Below are 23,840 nucleotides of genomic sequence, written 5' to 3'. Positions count from 1 at the left end.
GGGAATGCTTTATGCCAGGAGACAGTTTGCCTTGGTCAATCGTCCCTATAAAATATTTATTGCTAAAGAAAAAAAAAACCAAAACCCCCTTTCTTTTTCTGAGCAAATGGCTGAGGTCTTGCCAGACCTATTATAATAAAGAGCGGGGCGATGTACGGGAGTAGAGCTTTCACCGTGTACGCTGCTTTTTCTTGCTGCCGTCGAGAGGGAAGCGCCGGCATGTTTTCCACAGGAAGTTTCCCTGAAGCTTCCTCTGCGCCTTCACGGGTGCCCCAGCCCCACCTGCGCGCCGGGGCGGGAGAGGCGGCCGGTACTGGTGCTCCGTACGGGGCGTCCCTGCCACGTCCTCCTGTCCTTGCTTTTTAATCTCAAGTTAGAAGAATAGTGCCCGATCCTACCGGTACGTTCCCTCGTGCCGGGGCCGGGACTCGAACCCGCGTTCCCCGCTCCCCGCCGCGGGGGCCGCCGGGTCCGGCTGTCGCCGGAAGCGGGGCGGGCGGTTCCGGGGCCGGCGGTGTCCTCTGCCCGCCCCGCCCCGCCGCCCTCACCGCCGCACCATGCTGCTCGCCCGGGCCCTGCGCGCCGCCGCCGCCCTGCGCCCGCCGCCGCGCTACCCGCCCCGCCGCCTCCTCTCCTCCTCCTCTCCCCGCGCCCTCCTGCCGCCGCCCGCCGCCGCGCCGCCCCTGGCGCGCTCCCTCTGGCAGCTGGGCGGCGGCGGGTGGCGGACGGCGCTCCTCCGCCCGCGGCGGGGCTCGGCCGGCGGCGTCTCCTGCGGCTGCGGCGGCCTCCACACCGAGGGTGAGCGGGGGGGGGGCCCGGGGCGTCCCGCCCTGAGGGGAGCGCGGAGCCGGGGCGGGCGCTGTGAGGGGGCCGGAGCGTTCCCGCCCTTGGGGGGCGCGAGGCGGACGCGTGCGCTGCCCCCCCATGCCGGCAGCACGTGGCGGCGGGGGGGGGTCGGGCCCTTTCCTTAGCGTCCCCCGCCTCCCCTCAGGTGACAAAGCCTTCGCGCAGTTCCTGACGGACGAGATCAAAGAGGAGAGGAAGATCCAGAAGCACAAATCTCTGCCCAAGGTCTCCGGCGGGTGGGAGCTGGAAGTCCACGGCACGGAGGCCAAGCTGGTGCGGAAGATAGCCGGAGAGAAGTAAGTGTGGCGGTAGTCTCAGGCCTGGGGGATAACACGGTCTTCGGAAGGATTCGCCTGGGCGAGCCCATGGGGCTCCTAGATAATAGGAACCAGATTTCTCCTTCTGCTCCCGTTACTTTTATTGCTATCTGTCCAGTCTGTGTGAACTGGATGCTGCAGACGCTCTCTGTTTTACCACCTTGGATCAAAGGTGGTAAAATAGGTAAAAAAAAAAAAAAAAAAAAGCACTTTTTTTTTTTAAAAACACAAGTTTGCTACTGTATTATGCGTTACAAAGTTTCGTGCTATGTTCCTGCATTAAAAATAACAGTTTGGTCCAGTAAAACTACAAAAACACTTGTTTGTGAGAGCAGTTGGAGGCAGCCGGCTTCATTCGGGCGTGGGTCTTAAACTCTAATGGCAATACCTGGTTTTGCTCATGGCGTGTGAATTCAACGCCAGTAGCGCTGTCCCCACAACAGCAGCTTCAAAAAGAAGACATTTTGATGGGCATTGAGTGCGCTCAGAGTAACTGCTTCTGTTTCTTTCAAAGGATAACAGTCACGTTCAACATCAATAACAGCATTCCACCCTCAGTTGATGAAGAAACGCAAGAAGACCAGAAGCCTGATGAGCAGGAGGTAAACTTAGTCCTCATGTGCACTTCAGTGATGGGTACACAGCAGGAAGTTAGACCCTTGCCCTTAAGTCTCAAGGGTTTTTTTCCTCTCTCACTCGATATTTGGGAGCATTGAGTCACAAAATGCGGATTTTTCTGTGCTGGCTGTCACTTGGCTGTGACTGTCCTCTCTGCAGCAGAAAGGCAGAGCAGGGTGCAAAGGCTCTACAGGGAGAAAAGAGAGGAGCTCAGCTATCTCTTGCTTTTGCAACCCCCTGCAATAAATACTGCCTTTTGTATGTCACTAGCGTAACTCAACGGTGCTGGTAGGCAATGTCAACAAAATGCAAGGCTATTCACATGGCTTCACTTGCGTGGTTTTGTTGGTCAGAGGTGTCTCACTCCTGTTTAAAAAAACTGTTAGTAAAAATCCTGGTAAAAACTGTAAATGAGCAATATAATTTGAGGCAGATGGCTTCATCTGCAGTGACGTTGATGCCGAACGAGTCAGGAATGCAGCTGCTCCATTTGTAGCAGTTAACTTGCACTTTCTGCATGGTGGTATTTATTCCAGCGCGTTGCGCTCAGCTGGGTGGGACAATACTGGGGACACTTGTACATTGCTTCCCCTCCTGGGCGTGCCTGTATCCGCTGAGAAGGCACAGTGCATTTGATCTGTGCACGTGTACGTGTGTTCGGCAGTCTCTGTGCCCTGCCAAGTTTCCTCCATGAAGGAGGGCAGGCACGAGCAGCTCCTGCTGTCAAAACCATCTGAGTCTGTTCCCAGTTCCTGTCACTTTGGAGGGACCTGTCCAGGTGAGCTGCAGGCTCTCTGGGTTGTCAGGGGGTGGCAGATGCTCCCAGCTGCCATTTTACCCCTGTGACCGGCCACAGAGCAGAGGAAGGGCTGACGGGCCATTGGCGAGGCTGGGGGAGGCTTGGGTTGCCCTGGCCGGGTCAGAGACTCCAGAAAGAGGGTGACGGGGAGCAACTGGCGCTGGGTGGGCTGTGTTGCTGGGCTGTACTGTCATTGCTTTGGCTCCTGTTCAGACTCCAATGCTGGTGCAACTTTTCTCTTCTTTAGCCTGATCTTACATCAACTCCAAACTTTGTTGTGGAAGTAATAAAAGATGATACAAAACAGACTCTTGTTCTTGACTGCCATTATCCCGAAGACGAGGTGGGTATCAAACTGGTCATGTGTCAGTCGTAGCCAGCTCTGGGCTGTGAATCGCTGTGCATTTCCTGCTTGACTGTAGTGTAATTGCGCCGCTGTTGAATCTAACTGCTCTTTATAGTCTGTTGGTTTTCTGAATCTGCAGAAAATGCAGTCTCCTCTTGCCTCTCTTTTTTTAACACACACAAAAAAAGGCTTTGTGTTTGCAAGAACACTCTTTGGGGAGGAGATGTTCCATTGCTTTCCTCACATCCTGACCTGCCGTTTCTGGTCGGCTGCTTATTGGCCAGTTTATTGAATTACATTGGAGAAGGGAGGCATGGTTTAACTTTAACAGCAGGGCAACTTGAGAGGGGTAAACAAGAATGGCCAAAACAAGATAGATTTAATACAGTGCGTATTAAAAATTGCAAATCTCATTGTTGTCACAAAGAGAAGTAGGGTTTATAAAAAAAGGGGGAGGGTGGAAATAAAATTGAGAGCTGTGCTTCAGACTGATCTTTGTGGTTTATTTCGTAAACTGTAACAGGTCATTTACACAGCCAGTCGTAGCTGACAAAGGTTAGACAGACGTGTGAGGACAGAGTTAGAAGCACGCAGAAGAGGTTTTCACACCTTTGTGAAAATCAGGCTGCTAACTTACATCAGGTCGCTGCTGGTAGACTGACTGCTTAGGGGATTTCCTGCGTTCTTGTGCGTGCCTGTGCTTCTCTTCACAGGCACACGTTGAGAGGGGAGAGGCACGGCTTTAGTACCGGTCTTGGGGTTTTGCCTGCAGTGTAATAGTCCTAGCTTCAGGATGAGATGGCTGAAGGTGCCCAGTAATTAGAGCTAATTGTATGTCTTACATCTCATCTCCTGTTTCAGGTTGGACATGAGGGAGAGGAAGAAAGTGATATTTTCACAATTCGGGAGGTCAGTTTTCAGCCCACTGGAGAATCAGATTGGAAGGACACCAACTACACCCTCAATACAGATTCCCTTGACTGGGTAAGTGCTGCTAACACGGCCGTAGGCTGCAGAGGGCACTTCAGTGTGTCTCGCCTGGCTGTCCGTTTGCTCCTGAATTATGAATGAGTCCTGTCCTGGATGCCTGAGACGGGGGATTCTCCTGCTCTGCCCCAGCTTGTGATGACGTAGTGGTTCTGCTGCAAACCGAGGATTATTACGTGTCCCAGCAGCTGTGCAGTGCTGGTGGCATTACTGGCAGCCAGAGACCAACACATTGAAACTTGTTCTGTTCCAGGCTTTATAGGCCCATTTCCTAGCAACCATGTTACACTTTAGAGATGCTTTGACACTTGCTTAAACATCTTTTGATTTATGTGTTTAACAGCGTAGCTTATCAGATACCATGTGTAGATGCCTTTCTTTTCTGGGCTTATCAGGTATATTTTTATAGTTGTGACACTAAAAACTAGTATGCCCAAGAATCTGGCATCTGCTTGTATGTTCTCAATATCAGGCTTTCAAAAGGTTAAATCTTAGCTGGAGGCTGTGTATCATATGGTTAAAACTTTACTCCTAGAGTGTAGCTCTCTTTGGGAAGCATTCATGTTAAAATTGGTTAGTGTGCTCTAGAATATCCCATGCTGCTTTTTTTTCCCCTCTCTGACTTGAGACAGAAAATTAATTAAAAAATGTGTATGATTTGTGATCTACTCAGATTACAGAAGTCCAAAATTAACAAAATCATTTGGTCTGTTATAAAAAAAAAAAAACCCACAAAAAACCCCCCAAGAAACACGTGACAGGCATTAGCACTACTGCACTAAGCAGTAATAATGAATCTGTTCTCTTGAGGAGCGAGGGGGGGGACACCTACAACCATTAACATACGCTGGAGTTGCAACAATTAAATAGGATTAAAAAGAAGAAAAAAAAAAAAAGAGTTGATGATTGTAAAAGATTTAGTGTCTCACACAAGTATTTACACCAGATACCACCCTTTCCAGACACCGTTAAAGCAATTCACCCCCAGGGTCATAGCACTGCGTAGGGGGGACAGGCAGAGCTTGGGATGTGTCGCCTTTGACAGACTTTACCTGCTGACTCCTGAGTCAGTTGATCATCTCCAGAGCGCAGCTCGTTCGTAACGTTGGGGTTGGGTTTATACAACCAAGTTGGGATGACCTGTTCCATGGCCCCTTCCCTCCAACTGATACACCCAAGGCTAGGCCCTCTGAGAAGGGGATGGGGAGCTGCCCGGTCTCCTGCGGAATGCAGGCCAGATCTTCCTGGGAGAAAGAAATGCCGGCTGCCATGGGACATTTTAAAAGCAACCCCTCCCCAGCTGTGCTCTGCTAAGGAAGTTTCCTGCTCATTCCTTCCAGGCTCTGTACGATCATTTAATGGATTTCCTGGCTGATCGAGGAGTGGACAACACGTTTGCTGATGAGTTAATAGAGCTCAGCACCGCACTGGAGCACCAGGAGTACATTAAATTCCTTGAAGACCTTAAAAGCTTTGTCAAATGTCAGTAGGTTAGGCTAGGAAACTTATCGTCAAGTGTGGGTATTCCACAGCACTGCTCAGCCAGCAATACCCAAATATATCTTCACAACAGATATGGAGAGTAAGTAACTTTGAATTTGGAAGTGAACATCATGGGAGAACAAGGATTCTCGCTTGTATTTGGAGATCTGTATTTATGTTGCAACCAAGATCAAGTTCTCTAACATTATGGTCTGGAATTGCCTTGCCCTACATGGTGGTTTTTGTACAATTGAGAATGAATGTGAAGAATAAAATCTGTTCAACATATCACTGAAAACTGGTGGTTTCTCCTCTTCCTGCTGTACTACTGCTGACCACAGAGCTGCCAGAAAAATGATGCTAGTGCTTGTCTGTGCCTGAGCCAGCATTAATACAGCTGCCCGCAGGGCTGTTGCTGCAGCGATGGTGTGTGCTGGCCCCAGCTTTTCTCTGGGGAGAGCTATTCCAGCACCCCCAAACACGCGTTGTGCCCTTCTGTAGGAAGGTCTGTAGGAGGAAGTTTGCTGGCCAAGCAGTGCTAATTACAACTGTGAATCTCATTCTAGAAGTCTTGGCTGGCTGGCTGTGTGTTAGGGAATAGAATTCAGGGTCCTAAACATCATGTTTGAGAAGCTGTTTTAAAGAGGGATGTGCTGCCATTGTATTAGTATTAATGTAGCTGTTTTAGAAAAATACCTGAGGGAGGCTGGAGCACTTCAGTTCCAGCAGAATGACCGAAAGGCTGTGGATGCTGACGTCAAAGGCACTGCTTCAGGGCAGCAGCTGCCATCTTCTTCTCAAACCCCTGTCTCCAGTTGTTACCTGAAGGTCATATTAAGTTTAAACAGAAGCCAAAGCTGAAGTCCAATGTGAGCTGTGAGATCACTGATGCATTGTTAAAGACAACACAAAGGCTGAAATAAACGTAAGTATATTTATTTCGAAACATACACTGTACCATCAAAAGTGCAGGTCAAGGCAGCACTACTGCCTCTTCAAGTATCTTTTTGACACAGCAGTTACAAGTATATACATAAAAACACTAGCAGCTCTGGGTGGATTTGTAGTCTTGAAGTCCTTCCAGTAAAAAAGCAGCAGCCGAATCAACTTACAGGAGAATTGTCCAGGAGTCACAGACCTTTACAAAACGCAAGTTGAACAGAGAAGCTACAGCAATGTATAAAATTAACTGCAAATAGTTTTGAACATTAATAATGCTCTGCTCCTAACACTGTCCTCACCACGTAGGTACACACAGTGATTTTACATAAGCAGCAAAGCTAAACGCTTGCTAGCTCTAGCTTGAGCCAAAGGGATGGTATGTGTCTTCTAAGAGGTACGGGTGAGCCTTTTGAGGAGGCTTAAACTTAAATTTTTTCACTTTTTTTTTTTATGAACCACTTACCTCAACAGATGCTCCACACAAAACTTGGAAGTTGTTGGCTAAGGTATGAGAAGGGTAAGGCACTGAGTTTGACAGGTCCTTGAAAGATTCCCTAATCCAGCAGTTAAGGTAAATTGTATAATTTGGCTCTTCCTTTTACAGTTACTGGTGGTCACAAGTAAAACCATTTCCAAGGAAGTTTGTGGAAAAACAGCAACACAAACCCCTGGGATCAATGGACTTGTGGTTTCTGCCCATGAAATTGGGGAGTGGATCCAAGCAGAGATCCTTTCCAGGAACTTGACATTGAGACTCACCGGACAGATCATGAGAAGACTGGCTTCCTCCTCCATTCCACTGGTAACTGTGAACTCTGGGTTGTGAAAGCACCGGTGACTGTGCTCTGTTACAGTGCTTTCTAGAAGTGACCGAAGCTTCCCTTCTGTCATACCCTGAGAAAAATTGGGTTAAAAGAAGTCTTACGCTTCAGTTGCTCTCTGTAGCTTAAACCTGCCTCTTTGCAGCAGCAGGCTGAAGACGTCACATTTAACACGTTACTCACAGCGCAGCTTACCTGCGTGCTGATGTATAATCCACACTGGCAAAAAACCAAGTGATTCCTCACAGTCAGGTTATTCCTGGAAAGAGCGTACAATGAGCATCATTGCAACAACCCGAACAAAGGTAGTTTTTAGCAAAAAACCTCTTAGATTTAGGAGATTATTGCTCAGGGTTTTTTTATTTTGTTGAAATTAACACTAACAGCAGCCTGTTTGCCCACTGCTTTTGCCTGTTTCTAAGCCCAAACTGCTGTAAGAGAGTGGAGAACCTCATTCCAATGCTTTCTTACTTTCTACACACTGGGCAGATGACCTTGTCGCTGGCATCCAAGCCATCAAGCATCGCGTTGAGACATTCTTCATCAAACTGCAGGCTTCGCTCGTACTCTTCTATAACCAACTGTTCTGCAATAACGCAGCAAAACACCCTCAGGCATCTGTTACGAACTTAAGACAAAGCAGCACACGTGCAGACGGAGGCTGGAGCAGCCACTAGTTTCTGAACTTTTCTTTGGATCAGATTTCCACACTTGATGAGATCATTCCTGTTAATGCAGTTTTTCCTATGGCTCAATCTTTAGCCGGTCTCAAGCGGTGGGTGCCTTTCCACTTTCCAACCAACAATTTAGAAACAATCTGAATTGATTTATACAGTTTCCTACAGCTCCCAAACACCTCAGTCCTGTTTCCTGGCTCCTCTCTCACTAGCTTCTCACAGACATTAGAATGCCACTTAAACTCTTAAAACTGTCAGAAAGGGTGTCAATGCATTGGAGAGGCTACAGAGATTTCTAAGGAGGCTCTTCTGTATCACATGGTCTACAAGAACCAAGGAGCGCAGCCTCAGCTAGTTTGGATTACTTGAAAATCAGGAATATTACAAATCAAACAGGAGTCAGAAAATGTGGAGAGTTTACCTTGCAAGATCAATTCCTGTCGGATCTCCTCCAGAACTGCTAACTCATCGGGGTCCTCTTGCATCTGAAAGGTGCATCAGTCAGTGATGGCTACTTTCTCACTTAACTTCCAGCACCTGACTGAGCTGTCACCGCAACCTAAATTCACTCTGCTCATTCTGCTGTCTGGTAAATCTCTGTATTTTCAAAACCGTGTGCTGTGGAAAGCAATCTGTACTATAACCACCTGTGCAAAGCCAGCCACAATGGATCAGAACACAGCCTGTCCAAGAACTTGCTTTTTAAAACGTTAAAAAGTTTTATTCCCGTTCCCAGGAGTGGCCGGTGACAGACCAGCTCTACAAACCACAGATGATGAACCCATCCTCTGCAGTGATTCACACGCAGTTTGTGAAGGAAATAAGGAAGTTCCCCACTCGTAGGCCCAAAGGCACAGCACAACACCCCGCACCAGCTGCGGAAGCAGGAAACCCAGACGCTCTGAGTTTTGCCAACTCTGACCAGCGAGAGACTGAAGTTAGGGCTGCAGAGAGCTGTATTTGATACGCTTGCGTTAGCCAGCCAGCGTGTGGACGCAAGGACGCTGGAGACCGCGTCAGCCCGAGAGCACCGTACATACTGACCTGCGCCAGGGCCTCCTTTCCCCTGAGGGACGGCAGGCTCTCCTCCGCGGCCTGCAGCGTCTGCCACTCCTGCTCCATCACCTCCTGCACCAGCAGCGCGCCCATGGCCGGGCCACACACTCTCTTCCCGGCCTGGCGGTACCGGTCCAGCAGCTTCGCCCGGCTGCTCCTCAGCCTCTCCATGCAGCGCTTGGAGGGAGCAGACCACACGGACCCGTTAGTGCCGCGCTGGGGTGGGAGACGGGGCCCCAGGGCCAGTCACGTCCCGGAGGGGTTGCACGGGAGCGGGGTGACAGCTCCTGCCGGGGGCTGGCCTCAGCCAGCCCGCGACGGCAGCACCGGGCCCTCGCAGAGAGGGCTTGGGACGGGGCCAGGCTCGGCCCGGCTCACCCGCCCGGGCGGCACCGAGCCTGGCCGGCCCGGGGAGGACGAACCGGGGCCGAAGCAGCGGGCACGGCCCCCAGGCCACCCCACCCCGGCTCCCCACTCACGCGGCGGTAGGTCTCCTTCCAGGGCGGCGCGGCCGCGCCCTTGTAGCGAGCGCGGCGTCGCCGGAGCGGCACCTCCATCGCCCGCCCGCCCGGAGCCGCGGGCACCTCTGCCGCGGGGCACGCCGGGAGATGTAGTCCCGGCGCGGCGGGGGCGCGGCCCCGCCGATTGGCGGCGCGGGCGGTGACGCCGCGGTCGCGCGACAGCTGCGTGGCGGCGATGGCGGCCGAGTGGGGCCCGGCGGAGCAGTGGCGCGCGGCCCTTCCGCAGCACGCGGTGCTGAGCCGCCTCCGCGAGCGCGCCCCCGCCCCCGCCGCGCGGCCGCCGCTCATCCGCAACCTCCTCTTCGGCCTCGACGGAGACCTCTTCCTCTGGGACGGCGAGCTCAGCGCCCTGCACGCCATCGGCCTCCGCCGCCTCGGCGGGCCCGACTCCGCCGGGCTCAGCCGCTACCAGGTGGCGCCCGGCGCTGAGGGGGGGGCCGTGAGGGGCGGGGGGCGGTTATGAGGGGTGAGGGGGGGGCCGTGAGGGGCGGGGGGCGGTTATGAGGGGTGAGGGGGGGCCGTGTCGGGAGCGGGGCCGAGGGGGGCCGGTCCCTGAGGGCTCCCGGCCGGGTAGTTTCCCTCCAGCCCGCTGTCGTGGGTAGTCCCTCAGTGAAACCTCAGTGAAACGCACCAGTGAAGGCTTCGTGCGGTGCTGCGGCTGGAGACACGTTTTTGCCTCGTTCTGCACCTTGTAGCCGTTGTAGGAATCGCCGTCCGAAGTAAAGATACGCCGTACTTCCGTGAGCGCTTTTGACGGCTTGTGCTTAACTGTAATATTTGTATTTTCAGACCCTTCTCTGCATAAACCCGCCCCTTTTTGAGGTTTACCAGACGCTGTTAAGCCCCACGCAGCATCATGTGGCGCTCATCGGTACGAAGGGGCTCATGGTGCTGGAGCTGCCTAAACGCTGGGGGAAGAATTCAGAGTTTGAAGGTGGGAAATCCACGGTGAACTGTAGGTGGGTGAGACCTCAGGCGGTTAACGACATCCTTGTCCTGCCGTCGTCCCTTGACAGCCTCTCCTCTCCTGGGGCCAAACAGATACGGAAGACATTGGTTGTATCGGGGTTGTAGGGACAACCACAAGTGAAGTTATTTTGGCTCAGGGCCTTGCTGATTGTCAAGTGACCCAAATAAACGACCTTCTAAACTTGTTGCAATTGCTGAGGAGTAAGGTGCTCTTCTGTGGTATTCTCTAGCCTTCCTGGGGTCTTTTAGCTATGGTAGCTAAAAGCACATGGCTAGATGGACATAACAAAGGGCTTCAAGTTAACGCTGTCCCTCCAACTTTAAGAATAATACAGCTAATGGCTTTGAGACCTTTTAAGTGGGTTTCTAGCTCCCCTTGCCCCCACTTCCCTTCAGAAGTAACTTCTGTGTTTCTTGTAACTGTGTATTCCTGCTCTGTATTTCAGCACTATTCCTATTGCGGAAAGGTTCTTCACAAGCTCAACATCTCTGACTTTAAAGCACGCTGCCTGGTATCCCTGTGAGACATTAGAGCCCCATATTGTGCTCTTGACTTCAGATAACACTATAAGGTAAAAACCTGTTTGTAGTTGATTATGTAAGTATTTTTTTTGGTCACAGCCAGTCTGATTTTTCACTAGATATTTATGTTCTGCCATTCTTACCAGGATTACCAATAAAAAATAGGATGGGAGAAAGTTTAAACTGACACCATTTGATGTTCCTGCATCAGCAGGGACATGTGCGACACTGCCAGCTGAAAAAACGCTGCTGCTGTTTCTTTCCTCTAGGTTTTACAGTCTGAAGGTGCCTCAGACGCCCATCAAAGTGATTGCTCTTTCTGACACTGAGGAGGAGACTCTTACAATCAAAAAAGGGTTTGTGTGGCTTCTTGTATTTTGAAACGCTTTTGACAGAATAAGCTCTGGATTCTCTGTTGTGTTTTTAATGAATAAGTGGTAAGTCTACCTGAAAATCTGATATGATTTTTTTCATGGACTTCTTCCTAGCACAGTAACTGCACTTTTTTTTTTTTTTTCTTTTTTTCCCATCCTTCTAAAACAAAGCGGTAACAAACTGTACAGTCAAGTGTTTGTCAGAGTAGTCATTTGAAAAATACACATTGCATTTAAGATGGGGTTAAGAAGGGCTTTTTGAGTCGGGAATGCAGAAAATAAATGATCTTTTTATTTCCCTCTTGGAAATAGTTGGCCTACTTGGAAAGGAAAAACTTGAGGGTCTCTGCTAGTGGAGTCACAGACTGATGCACTACACAGGAAATACCAGTACACCCTCCTCTTTTATCCTGCGAAACGGGGCTGGCTGGTGGGTGTATTGCAGAAATGAGGTACCATAAGAAGGACATTACTTGCATGCTTTTGCTGCTGAAAAGAGCATATGTCAAAGGACTGATGGACAGGTGTTTAGCAGTAATTTGTCAGCACATACCGACAGACCTAGTTAAACACGTGTTCTCACAGTCACTGCTGACTTCAGGCCTTGTTCTGACTTGTCCCTAGGAGAGCCTATACAGCATCGCTGGGAGAGACCGCCGTGGCATTTGACTTCGGCCCGCTAGTGCCGGTCCCAAGGAACATTCTTGGACAGCGAGGGAGTGAAGAAGTGTTGGCCTACCCGCTTTACATTTTATATGAAAATGGAGAGACATTCCTCACATATATCAGCCTGCTACAGAGGTAGGATCGCATTCATCCGCAGGTTTCATGGGGGGCTTGTATGTTTGCACAATGTTGGGGTTGGAGAGCCATCTCTCAGATTGGCTGGGACTCTGTAATGGAGGCTGGGCTGTTTTGTTGTATTGCAGCCTGGTTTATCTCTCTGTGGCAGTGCTAACAGACTGAAACCCAAGAATAGTGTGTCATCCTTTTTCATCCAGACATTAAGGGTGCAGTTTGCACTGCTGAGGATCCACTGTCCGTTGTTTACAATCAGAAATTTGAAATGAAGACACTGGACTGTTAAAAAGATCAGTGGGTCTAAGGCTGGTGTATTTTGGGGCCTTCAGTTCACAGCACAGCCATTCTTAGCTTCGGATGAGGCTGAAAGAGCCAGTGGCATCTTAGGAAAAGAAATATTTTAAGGTCATAGAGGGTTTGCAGGCATGTTCTGTAATGAAAGGTCAAGAATATGAATCAAGAATATAAACACGATACACAAAAAAAATCACTTCAGAAAACTTGCAAGTTAGATCTAGTGTAACTGAATAATAAAATGTGTGGTGTTTAGGTTAGAAACAGCACTGTTTGCCTCTGCATGAGAAATGATGCGGCTTTGAGCAGATCCTGTCTGTAGGCAATGAACTAGGCTTAGTCCTTCAAAAGTTCTACCTAGAGAAGTGCCAGGCCGCAAAATGCTGCTTGTAAAGTGCTTTATTAAGCAAGAAAACAATTAAGTGGTAAAGATAATTAACTTGAGCTTTCCATGAGTACTTTGTGTTCTTGTATGAAAATGTTTCCTCTTGAATTTGTTGAAATGTAGCTTGGTTGCTTTCAAAGCATAAAACCTTATTACTGAGGTCCAATTTCTTTTGTGAGATCTCCACCAAGTAGGTGTAGTGCAGACTCTTAATCTGCAGAAGTCTGGGTTGCTACTATCTAATGGAAATTAAACAGAACTCCATGGGGTTTTGGGTGTTTTTTTTAAATCATCTTTATTTTATTGTTATTGTCCAACAAAGTCCCGCAGGCAGCCATGGGGAACTCTCCTTCCACACCTTGTGTTCTGAACACATCTTCTTTATTCCAGCACTGGAAACCTTGGCAAGCTGCTCGGCCCTCTGCCCATGCACCCTGCTGCAGAAGATAACTATGGCTATGATGCCTGCGCTGTCCTTTGCCTGCCTTGTGTTCCAAACATCCTGGTGATTGCCACTGAGTCAGGAATGCTTTATCACTGCGTGGTACTGGATGGAGAAGAGGATGATGAGCAGGTACCTTGTCTTGTTTTTTTCTATACGTATTTTTGTTTCTTTAGTCAAAGTTCCTGGCTGCAAGATGGCAGGATGCCTGGAAGTGAATGCCGAGTGCCAAAGCTGCATTCTTTTATAATGAGGTAGTGAGTCTTCCTCCTATTCCGGCCAGTCCCTGTGATTCTCTGGTGATTTTATTTTACATGTCAGTTCTGTGTATCCTGCAGGCTTATTGGTTTTTGATCAAACTTATTATGAACTATTTTACAGAGGATCTTCTAAGAAGAAACCATGTTTCTGAGAGAAACTTATTTTTAAGAAAAAAAATAAAGAGACTTGAACCACTTCCCCTAACAATTCATACCCTTGCCTATATTATGTAACTCCTTCTTGATGTTGTTTGTGTTGGCATTTCTATTGAAATGATGTCTGACAGAAGAATTCAATACTCTTTACAGTCAGAAAAGTCATGGGACCCAAGATCTGACCTTATTCCTTCCCTGTATGTGTTTGAATGTGTTGAGCTGGAACTTGCACTGAAACTGGCATCAGGAGACGAAGAAGAGCCTTTGGAGTCTGATTTCTCTTGCCCAATCAAATTGCATCAAGGTAGGGCTGTCATTCAGGCTGTTGTGGCTTTTACTTGCCTTATTTCCTGAATTTAGGATTGAGCTATTTACAAATTATCATTGGTGTCAAAGAGTGGTATTAGAGTAAGGATTTGCCTGATGTCTTCAATAAAGCTGTGGAAAGAGCGAGCCTGGGAGGTGCTTTAGTGTTTACTGAAGGGCAGGTTACATATGGTCACATAATACTAAATTATTTCAGCTGTGGATTATAAAGTAGAAGTTGTGGCAGCCGTGATGACCAACAAGTGCTGTGGGAATGGTGATCCTGAAGGAAGAATTGGTATCTGCTTATTAGACTATCCAATGTAGTTGTGGGGCAGGAGGTTGGGTAGGACAAAGTGTTTGGGTCTTTCTGAACAAGCAGCTTGTCAAAATGCTGGTCTGCTGGCTTTAACTGATCTTCCCTTCAAGATCTGGTGGATTGACACCGATGTGGTGTGATAGGAATAGTTCAAAACAATTCATCAGGTATTTCAAGCGTAATTTAATTTTATGCGGAACTCATGGCTAACGCATCTAGCTCAGTTTTTGCATGGGGACGAGTTAGTACTTGCAACAAGATGTTAATGCTGACTGGACGGTAAGTTGATACCCGTGTTCAACGACGCAGATTTGAAGGATGAGTTTTTCTCAGTTCGGTGCCTTCTCTTACATTTGCTGTTTAAATTTCAGATCCAAAATGTCCCTCTCGCTACCACTGCACACATGAAGCTGGTGTCCATAGCGTGGGGTTGACGTGGATCAATAAACTGCACAAATTCCTTGGTTCAGGTGAGTGGCGAGACTCTGTTGCATGTAGAGGGAAGAGATTACTATCAGATCACCTACGTTTTGGTAGTAACAAGTGGTGGATGTGGGTGATACCGAGCATCCCTTACCCTGCAAGTGCATCTCACGCATTGTGACAAATCTCTTTGTAGATGAAGAAGACAAAGACAGTTTACAAGAGCTAGGAGCAGAACAGAAGTGCTTTGTTGAACATATTCTTTGTACAAAACCGTTGCCATGCAGGTAAAAACCAAACCCTTTCTATTGCTTCCAAATCAGTGAGTCGCTGTGGAAAATATTTATGATTTGCCCTCTTTTGTTGCATTCTTGCATTAAAAATAATGAAGTCAGCTCAACAGAATTCAAATAATACAAATAAGCAATTTGTGCATCAGGATTCTTAATGCATGGGTAGGGGGGTAAGCTAAATGCCTGTGTTACTGTCTGCAAATCATCCATCAAACCAGCAGAGATTTCCACTTCCATTTACCTGACCCGGGACAGCCCTGAGGGTTGATTTGGCTAGGAGTCTTGAATGCTGACATGTTCCTCTTATCCACTTCTTAAAGATCAAACAATGCCTTGAAAGAATGTCTGATTTTTGGGGGGCTCCTGAGGTACCCTAGTCAGGCTTAGGAGACATCATTTTCTGGGCTATGTAATATTTATCTGTCTGCTTTATTTTGTAAGGCCTAATAATTTCTATAGAATGCTAGATATTAAACATAATGAAAATAAAATAAAAAAAAAAAAGTTTATTAGTAGGTGTTAGTCTTCTAAGCTAGCACAGATGGTGACTCTCCAGTGGTGTTAGCAGTTACCTGGGGAGAGGGCATTTGGAGCCAAAAGGTGGTATGCAGAGCACCTGTGTTCTCTCCTGAGGAAGTCTGGGCCTTGCACTAGGGGTGGGTAATGTTTCCTGGGTCACAGCAGATTTTTGCTTCTGTTTCACTGTTAACTTAGAAGTGCTCCCTCTCCCAGGAGGGATGAGTTTGTCCTGGTACATCTGACTGCCAGCCACATTGTGCGGTATGAGAATTATTATTCTGCAGGACTCATTCCAGGGAGTGGTTCTTAGCGTAGTGAAAGGTGTCCGGCTTAGGCCGACTGCTATAGCGAGGGCTTTTGCAAAAGAGTGAACTTGCACAACAACTTCACTTTTTTGAGCGGGTAATTCTTGTGTTTTCTTCCCTTCAGGCAACCTGCTCCCATTAGAGGATTTTGGATCGTTTCTGACATCCTGGGGCCCACAATGATCTGCATCACAAACACCTATGAGTGTATTACAAGGCCTCTCTTGTACGTTGCTCTTCATTGGTTTGAAATCCATGACTGTTGCATGAAAAGGATGTCAGGATATTATTTGTTTTAATTATTCTTTTGATCCTTTCACCCCAGACTTCTGCATCTCTTATGACACACAATGAAGTTTGCCTTCTGAACCCTCCCTGGCTGAGCACTTAAGTGTTATTATAGTAGTTATTTACTACTGATAAGGTGGTTGTAGGGAATATAATTAATCTGTATCACTTTTAATGAGTATTAGGACAAGAGTTTGCATCAGAAGGCTCGAGACAGTATTGTTGGGGGTTTTTTTCCTTCATTTTTATAATGAGGGAAATCTGCAAATCAGAAGTTTGTTTACAGAGTAGTACAGAGATGCTTAATGGGCACCAGGTTATGTTTGCATGAAAGGGGGAAAAAAAAATGTGGGTTCTTAAATTGCTTTAGGCTGCTTTGAAAAGCAGGTCATTCTGCCATTTGAGTGCTTGCTTGCCTTGTTATGGAACCTTCTCCTTAAGGAAAAGGCTATTTACAATTCTTGCTAGTTTCAGCTGTGGCCAAACAGAAAGATGTGAGGATGCGAGCTCCACCAACCTTCTCTAGAGCTGGATTTACCAGATAATTGAAATATTTTCTCTTGGAACATTTCTGACTTACTGCTGTAATACATTAATTCCACACTTTGTTTTAACTACCATTTAAACTCTTGACGTAGTTTAAATTTTTCTGGTTTAAACTGTGTTCTCCAATTTGATGTTCTTTGGTAGAAGTACAGTCCATCCTGCATCCCCTCCCCTGCTGTGTACCAGAGAAGACAAAGATATTGCTTTTTCCCCTCTCCGTATCCTGGCTGAGTCACAGCATTCATTTGAGAAGCATATCCGAAGCATCCTGCAGCGCAGTTCTGCCAATCCCTTGCTTCTCAAGTAAGTAAATGTGTTTTCCTAGGGGACCTGAAGAGGGACGACTCTCAGGAATACTGTGTGTTCATCAGCTCCTGACTGGACATAGCAATAACGGGGGCACAGCTTCTGCAGCCCACTTGCGCCTCTCTCTCTGTACAGGGACAGCATCAAATCAAGTAACGATGTAGGTTGGGAGGGGAATCATCTTGCTCCAGGCCCCTGCTCAAAGCAGGGCTGACCTCAGCTGATGGGGTTGCTCATCGCTTGTCCCGTTGGGTTTTGAGTATCTTAAGATACCTTGGGATTTCCTCATAGAAGAAAAATGATTTATAGCAAAGGGATTTAATTATAGTCCCTCACTTCCACAACTGAGCCCCCCCCGGAGCCCTTACCATAAATACTGTAAGTGGTATGGCCTTTCAAAGGAACATGTTAGAGTAAGATTGTAAAAACCTGTCTCGTATTCTGAAGAGCTGCTGATAAAGATGCTGCTCCTCCCCCTGAAGAATGCCTTCAGCTTCTTAGCAGAGCCACACAAGTGTTCAGAGAGGAATATATACTGAAACAAGATCTGGCAAAAGAGGAAATTCAGCAAAGGTAAGACAAAACCCCTCATAAATACATGCTGTACAATGTCTCTGTGAAACATCATCACTAAACTCCTCTGCTGGACTAACCCTTGTAAATGAGTAAAATGTACTTAGGTAAGACTAATAGAGTACCAGAACTGAAAACTGAGCTATTAGGGAAAGCAGGGGTGAGTGCAATACTTGATCTCATGGTAGCTCATGGGGAAAGGGAAAAAAGTAAACACACACAGAAAATACTTCTCTTTTTCTGTTGTCAGTCTGCCTGTGCATGGCAGGAAATCCTCTAACCTCAGCAATAATCCTGACAAAGCTGCTAAAAGGAAAGTTGCTTAAATAAGTCTCTGCTTCTTCAAATTATAGTTATTTATTTGTATTATAAAGTTAGGACAGAATGGAGGATTTTGTTCTCACCACTGGCCCTTTTTCAGTGTCTTTAGTTCTTCATACTCCTAGGAGCATTAATCACTTCTGTCTATTTTCTGTGTGGCCTAAATCCCAATTCAACTGGATTGCTCTTGTGGGCAGTTTGATTTTACTTATGTATTTATTTTAAGAGTGAAGCTGCTGTGGGGACAGAAAAAGAAACAACTGGAAGATCTTAATTACTGTCGAGAGGAAAGGTGAGTATAATCCGTCTGCTTTTATCAAGTCCAACATCAGGAATGATGGACCTTTGTGCAAAAAGTACTTTATGCAGGGTGCTGTGTGAAACACGTGGGAAGCGAATGCATTTCCAGCTATAATGAAGCATGTAGGTTCAGCCCCTGCTCCAGCTTGCTTTTTCAGGCTCCTCGTCCTGTTTCCACATACAGACCACCTTGCATGTCAATCTAAAGCAAATAAACATTTCTCACTTGCATAAAGGAAAAGTTTGCGGGAAATGGCTGAGCGCTTGGCTGACAAGTATGAGGAAGCCAAAGAGAAGCAAGAAGATATTATGAACAGGTGAGCGCAAACTACACTGTTCCATCACAGCTCACTTGCTGTTGTACAGAAGTTTGCAAGTGTGGTAGAACAGAGGGGCAGGAAGTGCCACCCTGGTTTGTTAGAAGAGCAGGCTTCTGACAGTCTCTTTGTTGGAGCTCAGTGGTGATTTTTCAGTACTACTTCAGGTCCAGACTGAGTCAGCTTGCCATTTAGAAATGCTATGTATGTGTGACTATCTGAAAGAGGAAAGTAAAGTCTTGAGCCCCTGAGACTTAGGAAGGAGTGACAGAAGTGCAAGACTGTTGGTGTCTTAGCATAACTGATCTAATAGGCAAGTTAATTCAGCAACACTTCTTGCTTCATACACAAAGGATGAAGAAAGTACTTCGGAGTTTCCACTCTCAGCTTCCTGTTCTATCAGACAGTGAAAAAGATATGAAGAAAGAATTGCAGACAATACACGACCAGCTGCAGCACTTGAGCAATACTATCAGACAGGTGAGATAACGAATTATCTGGCTGGTAGGTTGTTGACAACATCCCACTCGCACCTAACGATAGTGCTGATGAAATACTGTCCTTCCACTGGAGCACCTTTGTACTTTTGTTAAATTAGCAACAATATACTAAAATAACTTCTGATCCTTGTTAGTAATATAGACAGAACCTCTGCAACTCGGTATAAACCCTAAGAAAGTCTACACACCTTCCTCGGCCTTAGCGCTAGCTTTCTCTTCTCTTTGTGGGAGGAAGTGAGCAAAAGCAAGCAGATTTTAACCCCAAAAGAATCAGCATTTATTGCAGTACGACACACCAGTTTGTAACTATAACAAGCTTTCCCTTTGGCGGGCAGTACCAACAGTGAGTGGGGTCTTCTTTTTGTACGTGCCTTCTAGGTTAAAATGAAAAAGGAGTACCAGCAGAAAAAGATGGAGAAGGGTACCAGCCCCCGAAAACCCAGCATCACCCTCAGTGCCTACCAGAGCAAGTGCATCCAAACCGTCCTGAAAGAGGAGTAAGTTAAAGCTTGGATCCTCCTGTAGAATTCAAGCCCTGGCACTTCCATAAGCAATTCTGTTCAAGTTTCTAGGGTATAATTTAACCTCTGTGCTGCATGAGGGGCTGACTGCTGCACCAGTTGGAGCTTGTTGAGATGGCCTGAAGCATAAAGTGTGACAGCAGCACTGGCCATCTTATGCTACTATTAAAGCAGATTTAGTTTAAGTCTCCTTTTTGCCCAAGGATCTTTTGGCAGTCTGTATCCAGCCTATCGTTAACAAAATGACTTGCAACAGTGCTCCCATTCTCTGCTTCTACCCTATGAAGTATTTTCCTTCCTGATTAGCCTCTAGCAAAAATGACTTGCAGCCTTTTGACTTGAATTTATTTTTCTTGAAGGGGAGAACACATAAGGGAAATGGTAAAACAGATCAATGACATCAGAAGCCGTGTGAACTTCTAACATGTCCACGACAAGGAACCTACACCGAAAGGCTGGATGAGCTTTAATTTTCCCTGGTATTTCCCCTTGTATATTTAACATTTGTATGTTGAACAATATGCCTTCTACTTGTTATTTTGTAAAGATGGACTGTGAAATAAAATACTTTTGATAAGACTCCTTACATGCTGTGGTTTTTTTGCTTTTCTCCTGGAAGGAGACTGCAGCAGCAGGTATTTTAAACCTTAAGCGTGTTACAGTGTAATACTTACAGCTAGCTCAGTGCTGTGGGAAGGTTTTGCTACTTCCTTCAGAAAGCTGCCTGGGGTTACTCTGGGAGATGACTTCTACCCTTGCTCCATGGCATGGTGACTGCAGGGGAGGCCTGTGGCAGAAGGCAGAGTAGAAAGACCAGAGAAGCGCACACATTTCAGCAGCTTTTTTTTTTTTTTTAATTTGGAACACTTTCTTCATAAAGGACACACCTTCAATACAGTTAACAAATGGTTACACTTGAATCCTGTAGACAGCAGAATTCTACATCCACAATTGCACAGGACACCAATGGCTTGGTTCACTGGAATGCAGTATTAACTTCCAAACACTCAGTTTGCCTGTATCCAAAGATGGCTCTGGAGTCCGTCTTGACATTAAAAGGCCAATTATTTATCTGCTGTAGACAAACTTTAGTGGACAATAAAGAATTGCTGTCCCCTCCCCCCACCCCTTAGAAAAGGTGACATGGTCAAGCTCAGTTTTGAAAAGTAGTACTGCACTGCTACAAAAGTGGCACAGTAAGAGGTGCCAAAGTAAAGCTGTAAGGAAAGGAGGGCTGTTATTACCTGTTGGGTAACAAGGTTACCAGACATGCTGCAAGAACACTTCTTTTTGTACAGATTAAGACTATACAAGTATAGGAATGCATACAAAACTTGATCTCGTCCCTTTTACAGTCTACATGAACAGAATCCGGTTTTCCCATCCACTCACCCTGCGTATCCTAGCTGACCTGCCAGGTTGGAAGTAGTGCCTGTTAAGAATCTCTTACTAAGTGAGGAGAACCTACCACCCTACTCAAATCAAGCTCCAGCACACCACGAACTGGAGGGAAGAGCATTTGTTTTCTGATGTTTTATGAGTAATACCACCCTAATCCATCCAGTGAGTATTTCTACAAGAGCTTTTACGGTCTTTTAAATTTGCTCTGCGAACTTGGCACACACGGTTTTGTTTTGTTTTTAAAGGCCTCTTGAAGTTTCTTAAGTTCAGCAGAAGCTTGAGGTACTGCTTCTGAAGCTGTGCTGTCCTTCCCCGGAAGGGACAGCCCCTCGGGGTTAGGAGTACAGCTGTATGTAGTGAGCACATGTCCCACCACTTCTGTGACAGTCAGGTTTCTAATTTAAAAATAAGAAATTTGCACTGGTTGGTGAAAAAGGTCACTCATGCTTCAACTCTAAAATGGTCACAGCTACTACTTAAAACAGGCGTAAAGGTGTTCAGGTGCATGAAGGAGTAAGGTGGTAATAAGGAAAACAACCATACAGTAATCTTAATACCCTTCCTCTCCAAACCAAAAGGAGGTTCCTTCACTGACTCGCACAGTGCCTGGCTTCAAAGCAAGGCAGCTGGTAGTCAGCACCAGCCCTTTCAGGTGAGTTCTCACCTCGGTCCCCTTCGTGCCCTGCTGCATCCACCTCCAGCCTCCTCTAACTAGACCAACATGCCATCGCTGTCCACCGAGAAAAATACACAAGCATGCATACGAACACACACACACATGCAAAACTCCATTCTGCAACTGTTACATTTGTCACTGTGTCTATGAAAGATCACAAACTGATTGCCCACTCACCTGTCTTCCCTTACAGCCTGCAGAAAGACACCCTGCAGCCATCATCTGCAATCTGACAACACCACACCTATAGAAAGCCATGTCAACAATTTGTAAAAGTACACTAAGGAAAAGCCACATCAGCCCTGTACTATTTGAAACAACCTAAAATGGTCAGCTATGGCTGCGGTTGTTTAGAGCAGACAGGAAGGTAGGGCTGCTGAGAACGGGCACCGACACATGGACCAGAAAGGATGCTGAAAGGCCATGAACAGCTGCGTTCCTTGCTCTCTTGCACTAGGAGGACAGTCCAGAAACTCAACCAAAAGTTCATTTTCTGCATAGGTCTTCAGGTGCGTTTCCTCAAGTGTTCAGCTTGCTGAAGAGATGTATAGGATTTGTTGTAGTTTTGCCATACAACAGGCTTCCTTAAACACTGCTGCAGAGGTTAGGTATCAGTAACCAGTTAAGAGTTAGTTTTTGGGAAGGAAGGGAACATAGGAAAAAACTTTTCATTCTGCAGCTCCTATTAAAGGCCGATATTTTTTTTCTCCAAAGTTTATTCTACAGAATAGGACCCTAACCATTGGAAAACTGAATGCCAAACATCTGGTATTGGATTTATGCATCAGGAGGCAGCTGCTGTCACCTCACAGTTCAGCAAATAGTAAGAAAGGTTAAAACCCCCAAAATCTGGTAATAGCCGATTAATAAAGAACCTAAGCCACATTTCAATTTCACTTTTAAGTGAAATTAAGTGTCATCTGGAAGATGACAACTCTGCCATCTATTTTAGTCCTTACTAAGGTAGGAAAAATGGCTTTTAGGCATCAGGCTTATGAAAGGAATTAATTGCTAGGGTGAATAAAATGCTTTAATTCTTGCAATGAGTGACAAGGAATTGAGCTTGTATGCTTCTTTTTGGCTGTTTTTAAGGCATTCCTCTTCAAAACCACCGGTTCTAACTTTTATGTTAGTAGCAGGATATACACTGCTAAAAATAGGATTTAAGAACTTAAAATATAGTCATGTGCATTACAGTTTGGAGCATTTTCTGTCACTTCTGGTTTTCTTCATCACCTTCAGATCTATGGTCAAGTACGTCAAGAAAAAACAATATGCAATGGAGGAAAGTCTAAGTTCTAAATTTTGGACAGTAATGATCTGCTCCTTCAGCCCTCTTTCTTTTAATTGAGTTTAAGTAGGGGCCAGTTCAAGAACTCAATTTGCACCACCAGTACTACCAACACCTGCAACCGTACATGAAACCATTGCTATCCAACTGTGTGCATGAAACTCCAACGGAAGGAGAAAAAAAGAGGAAGAATGGTCATGTTACCACCACACATTTATACAACAAGAAACCCAAACCTAGCACCTGATTGATCACAAGAATTTCTTGCCTCTGCTGTCATGTTACATAGTGTAATTTAAATGTATGGTTATAGAAATATGGGACAGTGTAGGAGTCAACTCTGAGCAATACCATGATACCATACTTTAAAGTAAGAGATGCACTGTACCTTTCAAACTTGAACCAGCAAAATAATGCAGCTCCAGCGCATTTGTGCTCTGTGATGGAGAGTGCAATCACTGTTTCGCATACTCTTATTATACAGTGACCCAGAAGAGGTGGGTCAAGCTGACTGCTTCATTCAGCACCTTACCTTGACACTTTCCAGTGAAAGCTAGCAACTTTACACCTGGTGTCACCCGCCAGAGCAAAGCAGACCTGCATAAACCCCATGCTAATGCTCAGACAATGCACAGGATTTATACTAGCTTTTTTTTTTTTCCCCCCACACACAGAGAATGGATTACAGGTACTGCTCGGCTTTAGCAATGAGAAAGAACCAGCTGTAGTTCCATATTCAAAATTACATTTGTGAAAAGAGATTACAAAATGGTGCATTTCTTGTGCTTTTCCTTAAGTATCAGAATTCAACGGAAAAATTTCAAGGAGCTAAATTCTCAGTACATTTTTCTTTTTTTTTGGATTAGCATTTATCTGTTCAGGAGACACACAGCTCACTCATGTCCACCACATTTCAGCAGCATTCAGATTCTTCAACACAAAGTCAATGGTAAAAAGAAAAAAAGAAAAAAAAAAAGAAAAACAAAGTACTGAGTTATGAAATAAGATCAATATCCAGTG

At 46.3% G+C, this 23,840-nt stretch overlaps 3 protein-coding genes across 4 annotated transcripts; 2 read left to right on the top strand and 1 right to left on the bottom strand.

Moving 5' to 3' along the window:
* Window positions 1–515: 515 nt before the first annotated feature.
* Window positions 516–5,683, top strand: C1QBP (complement C1q binding protein). Its single transcript, XM_075518442.1, has 6 exons — window positions 516–798; window positions 992–1,142; window positions 1,678–1,765; window positions 2,828–2,923; window positions 3,788–3,910; window positions 5,254–5,683. The coding sequence occupies exons 1-6, from the start codon at window positions 558–560 to the stop codon at window positions 5,401–5,403; spliced, it is 849 nt and encodes a 282-aa protein (XP_075374557.1). The 5' UTR covers window positions 516–557; the 3' UTR covers window positions 5,404–5,683.
* Window positions 5,684–6,315: 632 nt separating this feature from the next.
* Window positions 6,316–9,486, bottom strand: RPAIN (RPA interacting protein). The gene is made up of 7 exons (XM_075518217.1): window positions 9,371–9,486; window positions 8,880–9,068; window positions 8,257–8,320; window positions 7,630–7,744; window positions 7,354–7,417; window positions 7,097–7,231; window positions 6,316–6,533 (listed from the first exon to the last, which is right to left on the bottom strand). Exons 1-7 carry the CDS (start codon window positions 9,446–9,448, stop codon window positions 6,504–6,506), a joined length of 675 nt encoding a protein of 224 aa, XP_075374332.1. The 5' UTR covers window positions 9,449–9,486; the 3' UTR covers window positions 6,316–6,503.
* A 65-nt stretch (window positions 9,487–9,551) lies between these two features.
* On the top strand, window positions 9,552–20,031 carry NUP88 (nucleoporin 88). Of its 2 annotated transcripts, XM_075518391.1 has the most exons (17): window positions 9,552–9,824; window positions 10,202–10,371; window positions 10,828–10,953; window positions 11,173–11,259; window positions 11,902–12,078; window positions 13,148–13,331; window positions 13,769–13,919; window positions 14,612–14,710; window positions 14,860–14,950; window positions 15,905–16,006; window positions 16,759–16,917; window positions 17,368–17,493; window positions 18,041–18,106; window positions 18,351–18,431; window positions 18,785–18,911; window positions 19,310–19,428; window positions 19,812–20,031. In XM_075518391.1, exons 1-17 carry the CDS (start codon window positions 9,588–9,590, stop codon window positions 19,873–19,875), a joined length of 2,166 nt encoding a protein of 721 aa, XP_075374506.1. In that variant the 5' UTR covers window positions 9,552–9,587; the 3' UTR covers window positions 19,876–20,031. The 2 variants fall into 2 exon arrangements, with proteins under 2 accessions (XP_075374506.1, XP_075374507.1); XM_075518392.1 differs by lacking the exon at window positions 18,351–18,431.
* The last annotated feature ends 3,809 nt before the right edge of the window (window positions 20,032–23,840 follow it).

The sequence above is a fragment of the Mycteria americana genome, chromosome 15, assembly GCF_035582795.1.
Source record: "Mycteria americana isolate JAX WOST 10 ecotype Jacksonville Zoo and Gardens chromosome 15, USCA_MyAme_1.0, whole genome shotgun sequence".
In the NCBI taxonomy this organism is placed as follows: Eukaryota; Metazoa; Chordata; class Aves; order Ciconiiformes; family Ciconiidae; genus Mycteria; species Mycteria americana.
This window is presented reverse-complemented; position numbering and strand designations above follow the sequence as displayed.

Coding starts and splice junctions, on each gene's coding strand:
- C1QBP (XM_075518442.1), top strand. CDS start 558: ATGCTGCTCGCCCGGGCCCTGCGCGCCGCCGCCGCCCTGCGCCCGCCG. Junction 799..991: donor CGGCGGCCTCCACACCGAGG/GTGAGCGGGGGG, acceptor GCCTCCCCTCAG/GTGACAAAGCCTTCGCGCAG. Junction 3,911..5,253: donor ATACAGATTCCCTTGACTGG/GTAAGTGCTGCT, acceptor CATTCCTTCCAG/GCTCTGTACGATCATTTAAT.
- NUP88 (XM_075518391.1), top strand. CDS start 9,588: ATGGCGGCCGAGTGGGGCCCGGCGGAGCAGTGGCGCGCGGCCCTTCCG. Junction 9,825..10,201: donor CCGGGCTCAGCCGCTACCAG/GTGGCGCCCGGC, acceptor TTGTATTTTCAG/ACCCTTCTCTGCATAAACCC. Junction 10,372..10,827: donor AAATCCACGGTGAACTGTAG/GTGGGTGAGACC, acceptor TCTGTATTTCAG/CACTATTCCTATTGCGGAAA.
- RPAIN (XM_075518217.1), bottom strand. CDS start 9,448: ATGGAGGTGCCGCTCCGGCGACGCCGCGCTCGCTACAAGGGCGCGGCC. Junction 9,069..9,370: donor GGAAGGAGACCTACCGCCGC/GTGAGTGGGGAG, acceptor GCTCCCTCCAAG/CGCTGCATGGAGAGGCTGAG. Junction 7,745..8,256: donor ACAGGAATTGATCTTGCAAG/GTAAACTCTCCA, acceptor GCGTTATTGCAG/AACAGTTGGTTATAGAAGAG.